We start from the raw sequence: 12,269 nt of genomic DNA on the forward strand, positions 1-12,269 counted from the left end.
GACGAGTGTCGTCCTATCGTCTTGACCACTATGCCAACCTAGCTGACATAAAATGTTATTAAATCAATATTGGTATTATATAAAAGATAATATTATGACATTTACGATATTTTTCTGGCATACTACCGCTAATTTTAAAGAACCAATTGGAATAGTTTAATTTTTTAAGAATGACCACATTATAAACAGAGAATAAACAAAATAATATGAACATCATGCGTAATAGTACACTTTATTGCATGTTGGAAATACACTTTCCGTATAAATAATACGACGTCTAGTTTTACATGCCAGTTTACATGCCAAGTCTTGTATCGTCCATACAAAGTAGCAGTGAAGTCACTCAAGTCATTAAGATGTATAATATATTGCCTGTTACAATTTGTAAATTCGTTTTAATAACAGAAAATAATTTTCAATCTAATTTTATTCCAGTTAAAAAGAGGTATGATGCTGTCTGATAGGTTTGAACATGTAATCAAATCAGCCTGTAAAAATCGTTCGTTTGTCAAATGTCTGCAAAATTCTTCAATCCTTCAACAATAGTGATAAGAGTTTATAAACCGGCAAACGCTGTCCTGGCGCTTTACTTGTTTTAATAAATTTCAAATCTCTGCTTAACTGTTGTGGTATGATGTTAAAATAAATTATATTTCATAACATTTTTGTTTTATTATTTTATTTATATTAGAATATTGTTATATATCAAAGCTAAAATAAATTAAATGTCAAAGCGTAGCAACATTGCGACGTTTTGATGTCATAAATTGAGATGACTTGAATTCACTGCTACTTTGGGTAGAGTATAGGTTATATTTCAGCTTATTATACGTATTTGCTCTAAGGCTGTTAAAACAAGAATATCAGTGAAATGTGTGAAATCAGATTTGGTGCTAGGTTAGCGTGAACGTTTGTGACGAAATACAGCTGAATTGTTTAAATTTTCATGAACGATAGTAGCCACAATAATAAGATCATACACAAAGTTAACTTAGAACGATAAACATTTTAAAAAACTAGCCCGGCAGAAGTGACAACAGAACTCAACAATCCCTTAAGTAATATAACTGCTTCGATAAAAACAGTAAAGCGGGAACTCCACAAAGCTGATATTCATGGAGGGTCTCTGATTTCGGAACCCTTTATAATAGAAACCAAGGTGCAATGTAAAGGTGAATAACCCTAAAAGAAGCCTACGGACTGCCTGCTTCCTACAACCAAACATGAGAGAAATTCCGTTGTGATTTGAGCGGTAATATGATGGTATTCACCTGGTCCTCTCATTCACATCACTAGCCGCATTACATCAAATTAATATCTCGACATCCTCAATGATGAAAATCTCGTAAACAATATCTGACAAACTTTCCTAAATGGGCAGAAAGTCGAAACAAACAAGGATTTTATTGCATTTCAATGTTAAATCCAAATAGGTTTCATATGAAAATAAAAGTCTGATTTTTATAAATAGATATAATTTAAAAAAACTAAAAGCACAAATGGCGACAAATAATTGAAATAAATACCTATATGACATCAAACATTAAAAATACTGTAATAGAAGAGCAGGGAAACCATCCATCGGCTATAAAAGTTACTACAAATTGGTGTGATCAGAAAGTCATATTGTGTCAAAAGATATTAAAACCTAATGAGGTTATTATAACATATAATTTTAATCGCCAATGCAATTACATAATTCTACAAAAAAATGTGGCTTTGCCCTCATATTTATTTTATTTTAGAGAAACATTATTTCAGACCATCAATTTGGCTTCTGTAATAAACACGGAACCATAGGACAAATACATAGAATAGTCAACCAAATTAACAAAAACTATTGCTCCGTTGCATTTCTCGATATTTCTCAGGCCTTCGGCAAGGTGTGGCATACTGGACTGCAAGTTAAATTGAAAAAGCTTTTGCCCCATACGCAGTTTCAACTGCTGAAATCGTACTTCCCAAACAGACATTTTATTGTCAAGCAGGGTGACGAATACACTGACCTACACCCAATATATTCGGGTGTTCCGCAGGGCTTGTTATAAATATTATATACAGCTGACCTACCGACCTCAAGAATCACTACTGTTGCAACATTTGCTAACGATACAGCGGTTTTATAATCACACGAGGATCCCAAATCAGCCACAAGAAACCTCCAACTTCATCTTAATAAAGTCGAATTGTGGTTGAAAACGTGGCGTATCAATGCAAATAAGACAAAATTTACCCATGTGACATTCAGCCTTTGTAGAAGAACATGTAACTTAGTAAAATTGAATAATCATGAACTTCCGCAAGCAGACAACGTTAAATTTTTGAGAAGGCATTTCGACCGACGTTTAACATAGAAAAAAAACATATAGTGACAAAACGCAAACAGATTTGGATTAAACTAAACCAAATGTACTGGGTGATAGGTCGTAAATCTAAATTATCATTAGATAACAAGGTTTTTCTGTATAAGTCTCTTTAAGTATTAGACCTATTTGGACCTATGGTATTGAACTGTGGGGTACTACTAGCAAATCTAACATAGATCGTCGATGCCCCATATTACGTGTCCAACAAACTGATTCAGCACGATATCCCCATAGACTCCTAAAGAGTGTAATTCGGACTTTTAGTGCGAAATACTCTGAAAGACCATTAGTGCATCCCAATGCACTCGCCAAATAGTTAAATGTGTGCGATGACAGTGAAGTGCGTAGGCTCAAATGTAAACGACCATACGAAGTGATTAATAGACACATAGAGTGAGATTTAATAATCTCTAGAATAAGCTAGAATAGTTATTAGAGTAAGTTAGGTTGTTGCGATAGCCGCGGGTTCGAATCCTGCTGGGGCCTGGTCGTAAATTTATGTTTGTGATTGTTTAAAAATTTGTGAATGTTATAGGCAAGAGTGTAAAACCTGACAAGGAAAGTGACCCCAGTCACGTCAGTAACCAGGCTGGGTAAGACCGGATGTCTTCTGGTATGATTTCTAAAGTTGATCACTCGCCAGTCGGTAGGCTTAATGCTGAGGACCGTGGTTCGGAGCCCATGTTAAACTTTAGGCCCAGTCCAGATAAACCCGTAGTTGGTAAAAGGAGACTTTAAAATATATATATAATAAAATATCTTTATTTTTTCTTTATTTATTTCATGTTGCTGTTATTTCATTTTACTGAGATATTATATGATTCAAACAACATTATCAAAGCCAATACAAGCAAAATATTATGGGGAACTACAAGTGAGGGTAGTGATAGCACGTATGAACATTAAAGAAACATTTTTGTTCAATTTTGAAATTCTATATGATAAAAATTTTGCTTCCTTTTTTGAGGAAAACCAGAGCTCGAGAAGCTCGAAATTTGGCAATCTTACACGGAAGGAGAATTTTACCGTAAAATCCAATAAAATGAAAGATGCCCAAATCAAACAACCGGGAATAGCAGTCAAATCGGTGATACACAATATATAAGCAAATATTTTAGGTTCTATTTTCATTGGATTGACCCTCTAATAGCTCTAATTGTAATACAGTAGATTATTCGTAGTTTGTATTGTACGTAAATAGACACGGACGTCGAATTTTTAAAATCAAAATCTGGCAGCGCTTTTCCGCAAAATGTCAATTTAGCAATAAACAATTTTAAATCCGAAGACAAATCCTTACGTTTTGTATTTGAAGCGATATTAATACAGAAAATTAGTGAATTAAGATATTATTAAATAATTTTATCTAATTTTAAGCAGTCTTGTTTAAGATTGTGTACTACTTGTAGTTATTGTCGTATTGCTGGAACTATTGAAGAGTTATGGTTATAATTTAACGATTAAGAAAAGAATGATCATTTAAAGTTAAATTTTACATTATTTGTAGAGAGAACAAATGAATGGGTCTAATTGATCAAAACGTATATTCAGCTGTGAAAGAAAAACACGACATGCGAAAATGTCATCCTAGTATGGATTAACAAAATTCCAGAATAACAAGAATCGTCTTTTTACGAGGTATTTAGATTATCGCAAGCAGCTTTTTCAGGCACATAATATAAACGGCAATCAATCCATTTTTAATTTTAAGATTTTCAATTAATTTGATATCTGGTGAACTCAGAACTAAATCTAATTAATCCAATCAAGTAAATCCATTTCGTAACGAAATCGTAACCAAATATTACAAGTAATAAATACATTAATGTTTGCACCAAGAGTTAAAATTATTGTTTTAGTTTCTAAGTTGTTGGTGAATTCTCAGTCCTCCTATGTGGAATATAAGGGAAGGTAGAAGTCAGTAGATTAATGAAAGTCATAAAAGCCAAATTAAAGATGAGTTTCAAATAAATAAATTCACTGACTGGAAAAAATATGATAGTTATTATTTTAAAGATTAAATAGTGGAATAAATAAGTAAAAAGACCGATGCAATTTTATGATAGTTTGATGACACATAGATGGCGTTACTAAAATTAAATACATATGTTTTTTAGTTAGCCCTAACCTGCAGAAGATGCGTGTAAAAATTTGACAGCTGTCAGAGCATTAGTTTGTGAATTATAGCATTTTGTGTAAAACAACTTTTGTTATTGCGAAAAAAAAATGGTTAATAAGGAATTTCGCGTGTTAATAAAATATTGTTTTTTGAAGGGAAAAATACAGCTGAAGCAAAAACTTGGCTTGATGCCGATTTTCCGGGCACTGCCCCATGAAAATCAACCATCAAGGATTGGTATGCTAATTTTAGACGTGGTGAAATGAGCACCGAAGACAGTGAACGCAGTGGACGCCCAAAAGCGATTATTACGGACGAAAACTTTAAAAAATCAACAAAACGATTTTGAATGACCGTAAATTGTAATTGAATGAAATAACTGAACGTGTACATCATATCATTTACGAATATTTGGATATGAGAAAGCTCTGTGCAAAGTGGGTGCCGCGTGAGCTCACTTTTGACCAAAAACAACGACGAATTGATGATTCACTGCTGATGACTGCACACAATGAACCCGCTCCAAAGTGTGGGAAAACGCAACAGTCGACTGGCAAGGTTATGGCGTCTGTATTTTGGGATGCGCATGGAATCATTTTCATTAACTACCTACCTACCGAAAAACGGCCGCATTTGAAGAAAAAGTAAGTACTGCTTTGCCAAGACAATGCACCATGTTACAAGTCAGTGAAAACGATAGCAAAAATCCATGAATTGGGCTTCGAATTGCTTCCTCATCCACCGTATTCTCCAGATCTAGACCCCAGCGACTATATCCTGTTCTCAGATCTCAAAATAATGCTATCATCATGTATCATCATATGAATGAAGCTATAATCAGTGTATCACCCTTGAAAGGAATTATGTTGAATGAAAAGAAATAATTTTGCCAAAAAAATGTGTTTTACTACGGTAGGCTGAGAACTTTTCAGTTGAGCTGTTATTGTCAAAACAAGTTTTAGTAATATTAACATATAATTTTTATTATTTTTTTGTTATTTTAGTTTTGTTATTCTCTTTGGTACATTATGAAAGAAACATGATTAACTTTATAAATTGTTGTTGAATTTAGGCGACCACAAGGCGATCACTAGTTATTTTAATTACGTTAGTAACAAAGTCATTGTAGAGAAATGCACCTTTAATAAACCAAAGTGAAACTATATATAGTAAGCCTTGAATAATCTATGCGCTTTAAAGGGTTCTCTCCCTCGATCCAACTATCACCCACGCATTCCGAATTGACCTTTCAAATTTCGCCGACAATTCACTACGAAATGGCTGAAACAAAATTGTTCCGAGTTTTCTCATTCGACGATTCGCCGGGGCACCTCTCCAATCAGCTCGCTAATTAAATAGGACTACACTGAAATGCGACGAAAAAAAGTACAAATAGAGATACGCTTTAGCTACTATTCGACGTCATTTATTTGTGTTTCTTATTACAGCTTCAACTATATCTTTTGGTACAGCCGGCTTTGCATAAAAATAAATATTACTTTACGTTACCTTGACAACAAATAATGTTAATCGAATTTTATTTTTCTAACGATTTTTGACAAAGTTATGTTATGTACATTGTGATTAACAACGCGTACATTAATAAAATGTTATAACCTGTTACAACATATAAGAATATAACATTCATCGAAAATAATTAAGGCATAATATTAAAATAATTGTTATTGCAAAAATAAAAGTGCTTCATAATCTCAAAAATTATGTACAAAAATATTAATTTTACATACGTAAAGAATAGTTATTATGAATGGTCGATACTATTTAATTAATAAATATTTTATCAAATGTATCTAAAATATTATCAAACAACAACTTAAAGAATTATAAAGAAAATTACTTTAAATAATTGATTTACTATTATGGTTCTACCATCTAAGAATAGCAACAAAAAGTTTACAATTTAATATAGTCTCCTATGGCAATAAATAATCATCGGTATTTAATAACACACTATAAATACAGTAACGTAAAGTTAATTCAGTTATGTTCATTATGTTATATTAATAAATATGTACATTAAATAAATATGATTACTTAATAAAAGATATAACTGCAATGTAATGCCTCAACTCAATCTATGTATAACAAAATATAGGATTATTAATATTTAATAGAAAACAAGTTATATCAATAAAATTGTACGAAATAACGCATGTAATTTGTAACATTTACTATTATTTTATATTATTCTAGCAACAACGATATCGTATTACATATATAAATAATTTTTAAAGAAAATATTTTGTTTTGTACAAAAAAATTGTTACTTTTACATATATTTGACCTTGCCAACGGATAATAATTTGAAGGATTCGCATTTCTATTAAAATAGCCGTAAAAAAGTATCTTATATAAAAAATACATTGGGATTAATAACAGATATTAAATTCGGGGAAGTGTGATTAATTAAAAATAACTCCTACATTAACAAATCAGAAGGTTCTGTAAAAGAGCTTATACTGTTGAAAAATGTCTTCATACACATCTATAAATATTTGAAAAAGCACGTATATTTAAACTTACCTTGTCGGTTGTGCCAAGCTACAAATCCGAGAAAGGTACTATCTAACGCAACCGGCTACTTTACGAACTCGCCAGGAAAATACACCGGAAGAAAATGATCCGAATCCGCTACTGAGTGGAGCTTGAACGTACCTGCAGCTGGATAGATTCAGCCTCCGCAACGATAGGAGTATGACGGGGCTTTGCAGGAGGGCAAGCAAAATGCGCGTCTGCTCGGCAGCCCGGACTACGATGAGGGTGGACGCCTGCGCCAGTTTTACGATGGTTGTTCCCCGTTTCTCCAACTATCTACTCTAAATCTGACTTGGCTACACAAAATGTTCAAGTATCGAATCGTCATATATATTTTTCTATATAAAAAAACATTTTAAAATTATATTTAAATCCGTTAATATATCAACAATATAATAATTAATTGTATTTATTATTACATCAAAATACCAATATAATATCAATATATAAGGAGCATTATGAATAAGAGTTACTTATCATAAAAACTTATTTTAGTTTTAGATTCACCAGTAGATTATTTTGATAGCAAATAGTTTGCATGGATTTACTTTCACTGGTTTAATTATTCAATAATTTTGACAGTCTAAGGCAGGGTTAATTAAGATATCTATATTTACACTAATATGATTATTAAAACTGTATAACCACCGTAAATATCTAATTTTATTTATGCTTTATTTTTTCTTACAAAATAGTATATGTAATTATCATATTAATTTAAAATGTTATATGTTTCTGAGTATAACATATTTAAATATATCATTAATCTGCAACAGAAATTTTATTATTAGAAAAAACATTTCATAACTTTACTCTTACTGGCTTAAAAATTATTCAATACAATGATATTCTGAAACAATATGTAAAAACCTACAATTTTTAATTTTATTGTTTTTTGTTTTTATTATACAATAATTGTATCAAATATATGATTTATATTTATCAATGATATTAAAAAAGAACTTTTATTAACAAGGAAAATATTTCATAAGCTTACTCTCACTAGTTTGAAAATTATTCATTGATCTATGTTGATGATATTCTAAATCAATCTTAAAAAAATAGACTTTTATATTAATTTGCCAAAACCAGTCATGAAAACCTTACAGTGATAGTAAAGTGTTACTACTGAGTATACTTTATTTTTCTTATAATAACATATTAATCTATAATATATTAATAAGTATGATATAAAATGTGTTGATATTCAAAAGAACATTTAATATATATATATATATATATATATATATATATATATATATATATATATATATTATGCATATGATAAATATTAATATTAAAAAAATGGCATAAAGGATTTTAATTATAACAAAAAATTACAATAGAGCAAATGAATATATGCAATAAATAATAGAGAAATTTTATTTCATAGAGCTATACATATAACAAAAAATTACTGATTCAGTACAATGGTATGTTTTTATTCAACAGCTTTTACTAAAGCTTCACCAACTTCAATGGCAATTTCTGCTTCTGCTTTGTCCTAGAAAATCATTAAAAATAAATTATGGACTGACAAATATTGGAAATTAACACATTAATATATTATATATATTATTAGTACGTTATATATATTATTAATATATACATATACATATATATTATATATATTATTAATATATACTAACTTGATCATTGCCTGCTGATGACAATTGGCTTTGAGCTTTACTCAATATCTCTCTAGCAGCAGAAAGATCTATATTTTCAACTGGATGAGCTTCTTCCGCTATAATTTGTACTGATGAATCTTCATTAATAGTAACCGTACCACTAGATACAAAAATTTTCTTTACATTTCCTTCATTTTCATAGACAGAAACAACACCTGGTTTCAATACAGCTAAAGTAGGGACATGTTGAGGTAATATGCCAAAACTACCAGAAAATGATGGCACATCAACTTGCTTTACACTTTTCCCGTCGTAGAAGACCTATAAAGACATTTATTACAATCATAATTAATCAGATTTAACATTGATTATGTACTTGATTTCCAGAAGCAAAAGTAAAGCTCATTTCATCAGCATATCCTCGTTTTAAAGTCGTACTTAAATTTCTGAGAGTAAGAAGGCGGGACATTGATCTTATAGCAGCCATTATTCTGAAAATTAATATTAAAAATTAAAAATTGTGTAACTTAACCTTATATTTTATTACATAACAAATTGTTTTTTCAGAATTACCAAAGATTGAATTCAATATAATTATAACGGAAAATATAATACTATATCATGACTTTTTACCTTAAATGCGTTTTTAATACAAACGTTTAATTGAAATTTACAGCAACTTTATTAAATGTATTAAAAGCCGACTGCTATTTCTATGACAGCTAAGTTACCCAACCTTGGATGTTAGCTCGATGGTAAAACGTCAACAACGTCGTAAAACTATTCTGTAGACAATACAAATTTTAGATAAACTATATCATAGGAGGGCATAATACAAAATGTGAGATATTAAAAACAATATAAAAACAAACATTCTTTATTTTACAAGAACACACTTCAATAAATATATAAGTACGTACATTTAAATATCAGATTTATTTGAATGAGCATTCGATGTCACTAACGAAGATTCTAATTTCTTAAGATTTATTTGAGCTGACTTCAGGTTTGGATCGACTTTTAATGCCTTGAGGTACATTTCTCTCGCTTCATTTGGTTTCTCCCAGCGATGATATAAAACTCCTTTATTATAATAAAATTATAAAAATCATTAAATGTTAAGATTTTTCATTAATCACTTACCCAAATTAGAATAGCATAATGCATTGTTTACATTTAGTTTTATTGCTTGCAAAAAATGAGCCTCCGCTTCTACGAATCTAAAAGGTAAACTTATTTAAATTAATTTGAATTGACTTTGATTATATATCTACTTTTAAAATAATACCTGTGCAATTTACCAAAAGCATTCCCTAATGCAAAGTGGATCGGAGCGGCACGTGGAACATATCGCAACGCCTTTTGACCTAATTCAACAGCCTCAGCAGGTCTTCCACTGGAATCCAATAATGCTAAAGCATTACCCCATGCTGCCGAATGAATAGGGCGTACTTTTGTAGCCTCCTTCCAAGAGGCTAGAGCTTCCTATAAAAATCAAATAACATTTTAATCCCAATACTAAATTAAAGCCAAAATTTACCTCATGACGACCAAGATCTAGTAACAAATTTCCTAAATTATAATGGGCATCAGCATACTTAGTTCTATATTTTAGAGCTGTTTTATATGCTTTTTCAGCTTCCAAAGATAAGCCCTTGCCACTTAATACAATACCAAGATTCATCCAAGCTGCAGCAAAATTTGGTCTAACCTAATTTAATAAGTTAAGATGAAGTTCTGATTAACAACTTCTTAACATATTCATGACAAACGAACCTCAACTGCTTTTTTCAACAAAACTTCAGCTTCATCTAAATTTCCTTCGTCTCGAAGAATGTTAGCCAAATTATTCATAGCCTGTTCATAGCTAGGATATAATTCTAGTGCATGACGATAATTTTTGACAGCACTTTGTTTATTTCCTTGATCAGCTTCAACCTAGTAAAATGTATAAACATTTAAAATAAGTATAAAAAAAAATTTAATTCCAACTATAAATTACTTGCAATTTCTCTCCCTTTGTATCAAATATTTTACTTACTTTAGCAATGTTATAATGTACTTTAGCATTCAACGGACATACTTTAAGTGCCGATTTAAAGAGTCTCTCTTCATTAAGCCATTCGTAATTCCGTAGAATACAACGAGCAATGAATGATATTACTAGTAAAACATACAATGCTGATAATATCTAAAACAAATTCCAAAATTATTAATATATATATATATATATATAAAACTAATATTGCGCCTTACACTTTTATAACGTTCATAACGGCTCTTAAGTTTTTCTAATCCAACAGCTACCAACAAACAAAAGCCCGCACTCGATAATAACAAATTGCGTTCTGCTATAACAAATCCCACTCTAAATAAAATATTTGAGGCTGGTATAAATGGTAAAATTGTTAAACATAAACCAATTGCGCTTACATCACTATAACATATTTTTTATAAATATACATAGAAGCTATAACATTATAGAATTACTAAACTTACATTTTATTCAATGAAATACAATTTTTTAGAACTCTATAAATTATAAGAGTGATTGCGGACAAAAATATTAGAACAATTAAAACGCGCAAATCTAAAAATGATTCCAACAAAGGTATGCAGCCCATTGACCAATCAAAACAAAGCCATTGAGGCCAAATTAACAGCAAGACATTCAAAAAATATATATAATTATATGTTAATATCTAAAAAAGACACACATATTAGAATGTTAGAACAATCATGAGCAAATAATATTAAGAATATGTATTAAGGTATAATGCAAGCCAAAGCATTAAAGTATTTACTTTTGTTACAATTATATCAGAAAATGCTGCTGGATTATCAGTGGGACTAAATGTAGGACCTTCAAAATTCATAATTTTCAATCTCAGATACATTATTACAATCCCTGTTAGTAATAATAATCCCAATCGGGTAGCTAACTTGTACGTTAGTATGTCCATCCATCCTTTACTAGATGTTTTTCTAAGATAAACCTCATATATAAAACACATTCCCTAAAGAAAAATTAAGGACATTAATATATTATATTAATGATAAAGTTACCATTGAACCATACCAAAACTGTAATGGCTGTTTCTTTGCATAATACTGCAGCACTGGTTATCCCAAAGACCAACAGTAACCAAGAGAAGTTATTTTGGGATTTATACATTATAATTAATAACATAAAAAAAATTGTTCCCAATAAATCTGCACGTCCTACCAATGCAGCTACAGACTACAAGGAATTAAATTTATTATATGATCATTTAGTTTATAGTTTTGCTAACTTCACAATGAATTGGATGTGCAGCAAATAAAAGTGCACCGGTAAATGCAGGGTCATCCAGAGGCAATAAAGATTTCCGTTGCTTCCTTCTTTTTAGTAAACATTCAAAAAATGGTAATGTGATTATTGATAAAATACCATGTAAAACCACATTTGCTGTATGGAATTGAAATGCATCAAGTCTATTATTGGAAAAAAACATATTTAATCTGTAACAAATAGAAAATAAAAATATTATTCAACAGCCTGAAACCCTCAAACCTGAATGACAATATAGTTAAAGGTCTATAACTTTTATGGCTATT

The 12,269-nt window shown here is 30.4% G+C and overlaps 3 protein-coding genes across 8 annotated transcripts in view; all 3 read right to left on the reverse strand.

Moving 5' to 3' along the window:
* The window catches only part of LOC143193454 (acetylcholinesterase), a 104,303-nt gene extending 97,135 nt beyond the window's left edge, over positions 1–7,168 (reverse strand). For both annotated transcript variants that reach the window (XM_076399669.1, XM_076399671.1), the window contains exon 1: positions 7,030–7,168. The gene's annotated coding sequence lies outside the window, so the exon portion shown is untranslated. The remainder of the gene's footprint in view (positions 1–7,029) is intronic.
* A 1,240-nt stretch (positions 7,169–8,408) lies between these two features.
* Positions 8,409–9,444, reverse strand: ATPsyndelta (ATP synthase, delta subunit). Its single transcript, XM_076399672.1, has 4 exons — positions 9,306–9,444; positions 9,049–9,163; positions 8,691–8,993; positions 8,409–8,545 (listed from the first exon to the last, which is right to left on the reverse strand). The coding sequence occupies exons 2-4, from the start codon at positions 9,157–9,159 to the stop codon at positions 8,483–8,485; spliced, it is 477 nt and encodes a 158-aa protein (XP_076255787.1). The 5' UTR covers positions 9,160–9,163; positions 9,306–9,444; the 3' UTR covers positions 8,409–8,482.
* Positions 9,445–9,533: 89 nt separating this feature from the next.
* The window catches only part of Tmtc4 (Transmembrane O-mannosyltransferase targeting cadherins 4), a 3,211-nt gene continuing 475 nt past the window's right edge, over positions 9,534–12,269 (reverse strand). The window contains exons 2-13 of one of the 5 annotated variants that reach the window (XM_076399666.1): positions 12,226–12,269; positions 11,966–12,173; positions 11,752–11,913; positions 11,477–11,689; positions 11,172–11,374; positions 10,929–11,109; positions 10,714–10,863; positions 10,449–10,610; positions 10,213–10,383; positions 9,961–10,157; positions 9,816–9,892; positions 9,534–9,755 (exon numbers count right to left, since the gene is read on the reverse strand). The exon at positions 12,226–12,269 is cut by the window's right edge and continues 192 nt beyond it. In XM_076399666.1, the coding sequence (XP_076255781.1) occupies positions 9,595–9,755; positions 9,816–9,892; positions 9,961–10,157; positions 10,213–10,383; positions 10,449–10,610; positions 10,714–10,863; positions 10,929–11,109; positions 11,172–11,374; positions 11,477–11,689; positions 11,752–11,913; positions 11,966–12,173; positions 12,226–12,269 (1,929 nt within the window). In that variant the 3' untranslated portion in view covers positions 9,534–9,594. Of the gene's footprint in view, positions 9,756–9,815; positions 9,905–9,946; positions 10,158–10,212; positions 10,384–10,448; positions 10,611–10,713; positions 10,864–10,928; positions 11,110–11,171; positions 11,375–11,476; positions 11,690–11,751; positions 11,914–11,965; positions 12,174–12,225 lie in introns of all 5 variants that reach the window. The other 4 variants (XM_076399665.1, XR_013005029.1, XR_013005028.1 and 1 more) reach the window with 4 other exon arrangements.

The sequence above is a fragment of the Rhynchophorus ferrugineus genome, unplaced genomic scaffold (assembly GCF_030347505.1).
Source record: "Rhynchophorus ferrugineus isolate W39M unplaced genomic scaffold, kcgeb_rfMv2 rfM3, whole genome shotgun sequence".
NCBI classification, from domain to species: domain Eukaryota; kingdom Metazoa; phylum Arthropoda; class Insecta; order Coleoptera; family Curculionidae; genus Rhynchophorus; species Rhynchophorus ferrugineus.

What these genes read in the sequence shown, in the direction of transcription:
- ATPsyndelta (XM_076399672.1), bottom strand. Translation starts at nt 9,159, where the DNA reads ATGGCTGCTATAAGATCAATGTCCCGCCTTCTTACTCTCAGAAATTTA. An exon ending in CTTTTGCTTCTGGAAATCAA is followed by an intron (nt 8,994 to 9,048) that starts GTACATAATCAA and finishes ATGTCTTTATAG; the next exon opens with GTCTTCTACGACGGGAAAAG. An exon ending in CATCAGCAGGCAATGATCAA is followed by an intron (nt 8,546 to 8,690) that starts GTTAGTATATAT and finishes ATGATTTTCTAG; the next exon opens with GACAAAGCAGAAGCAGAAAT.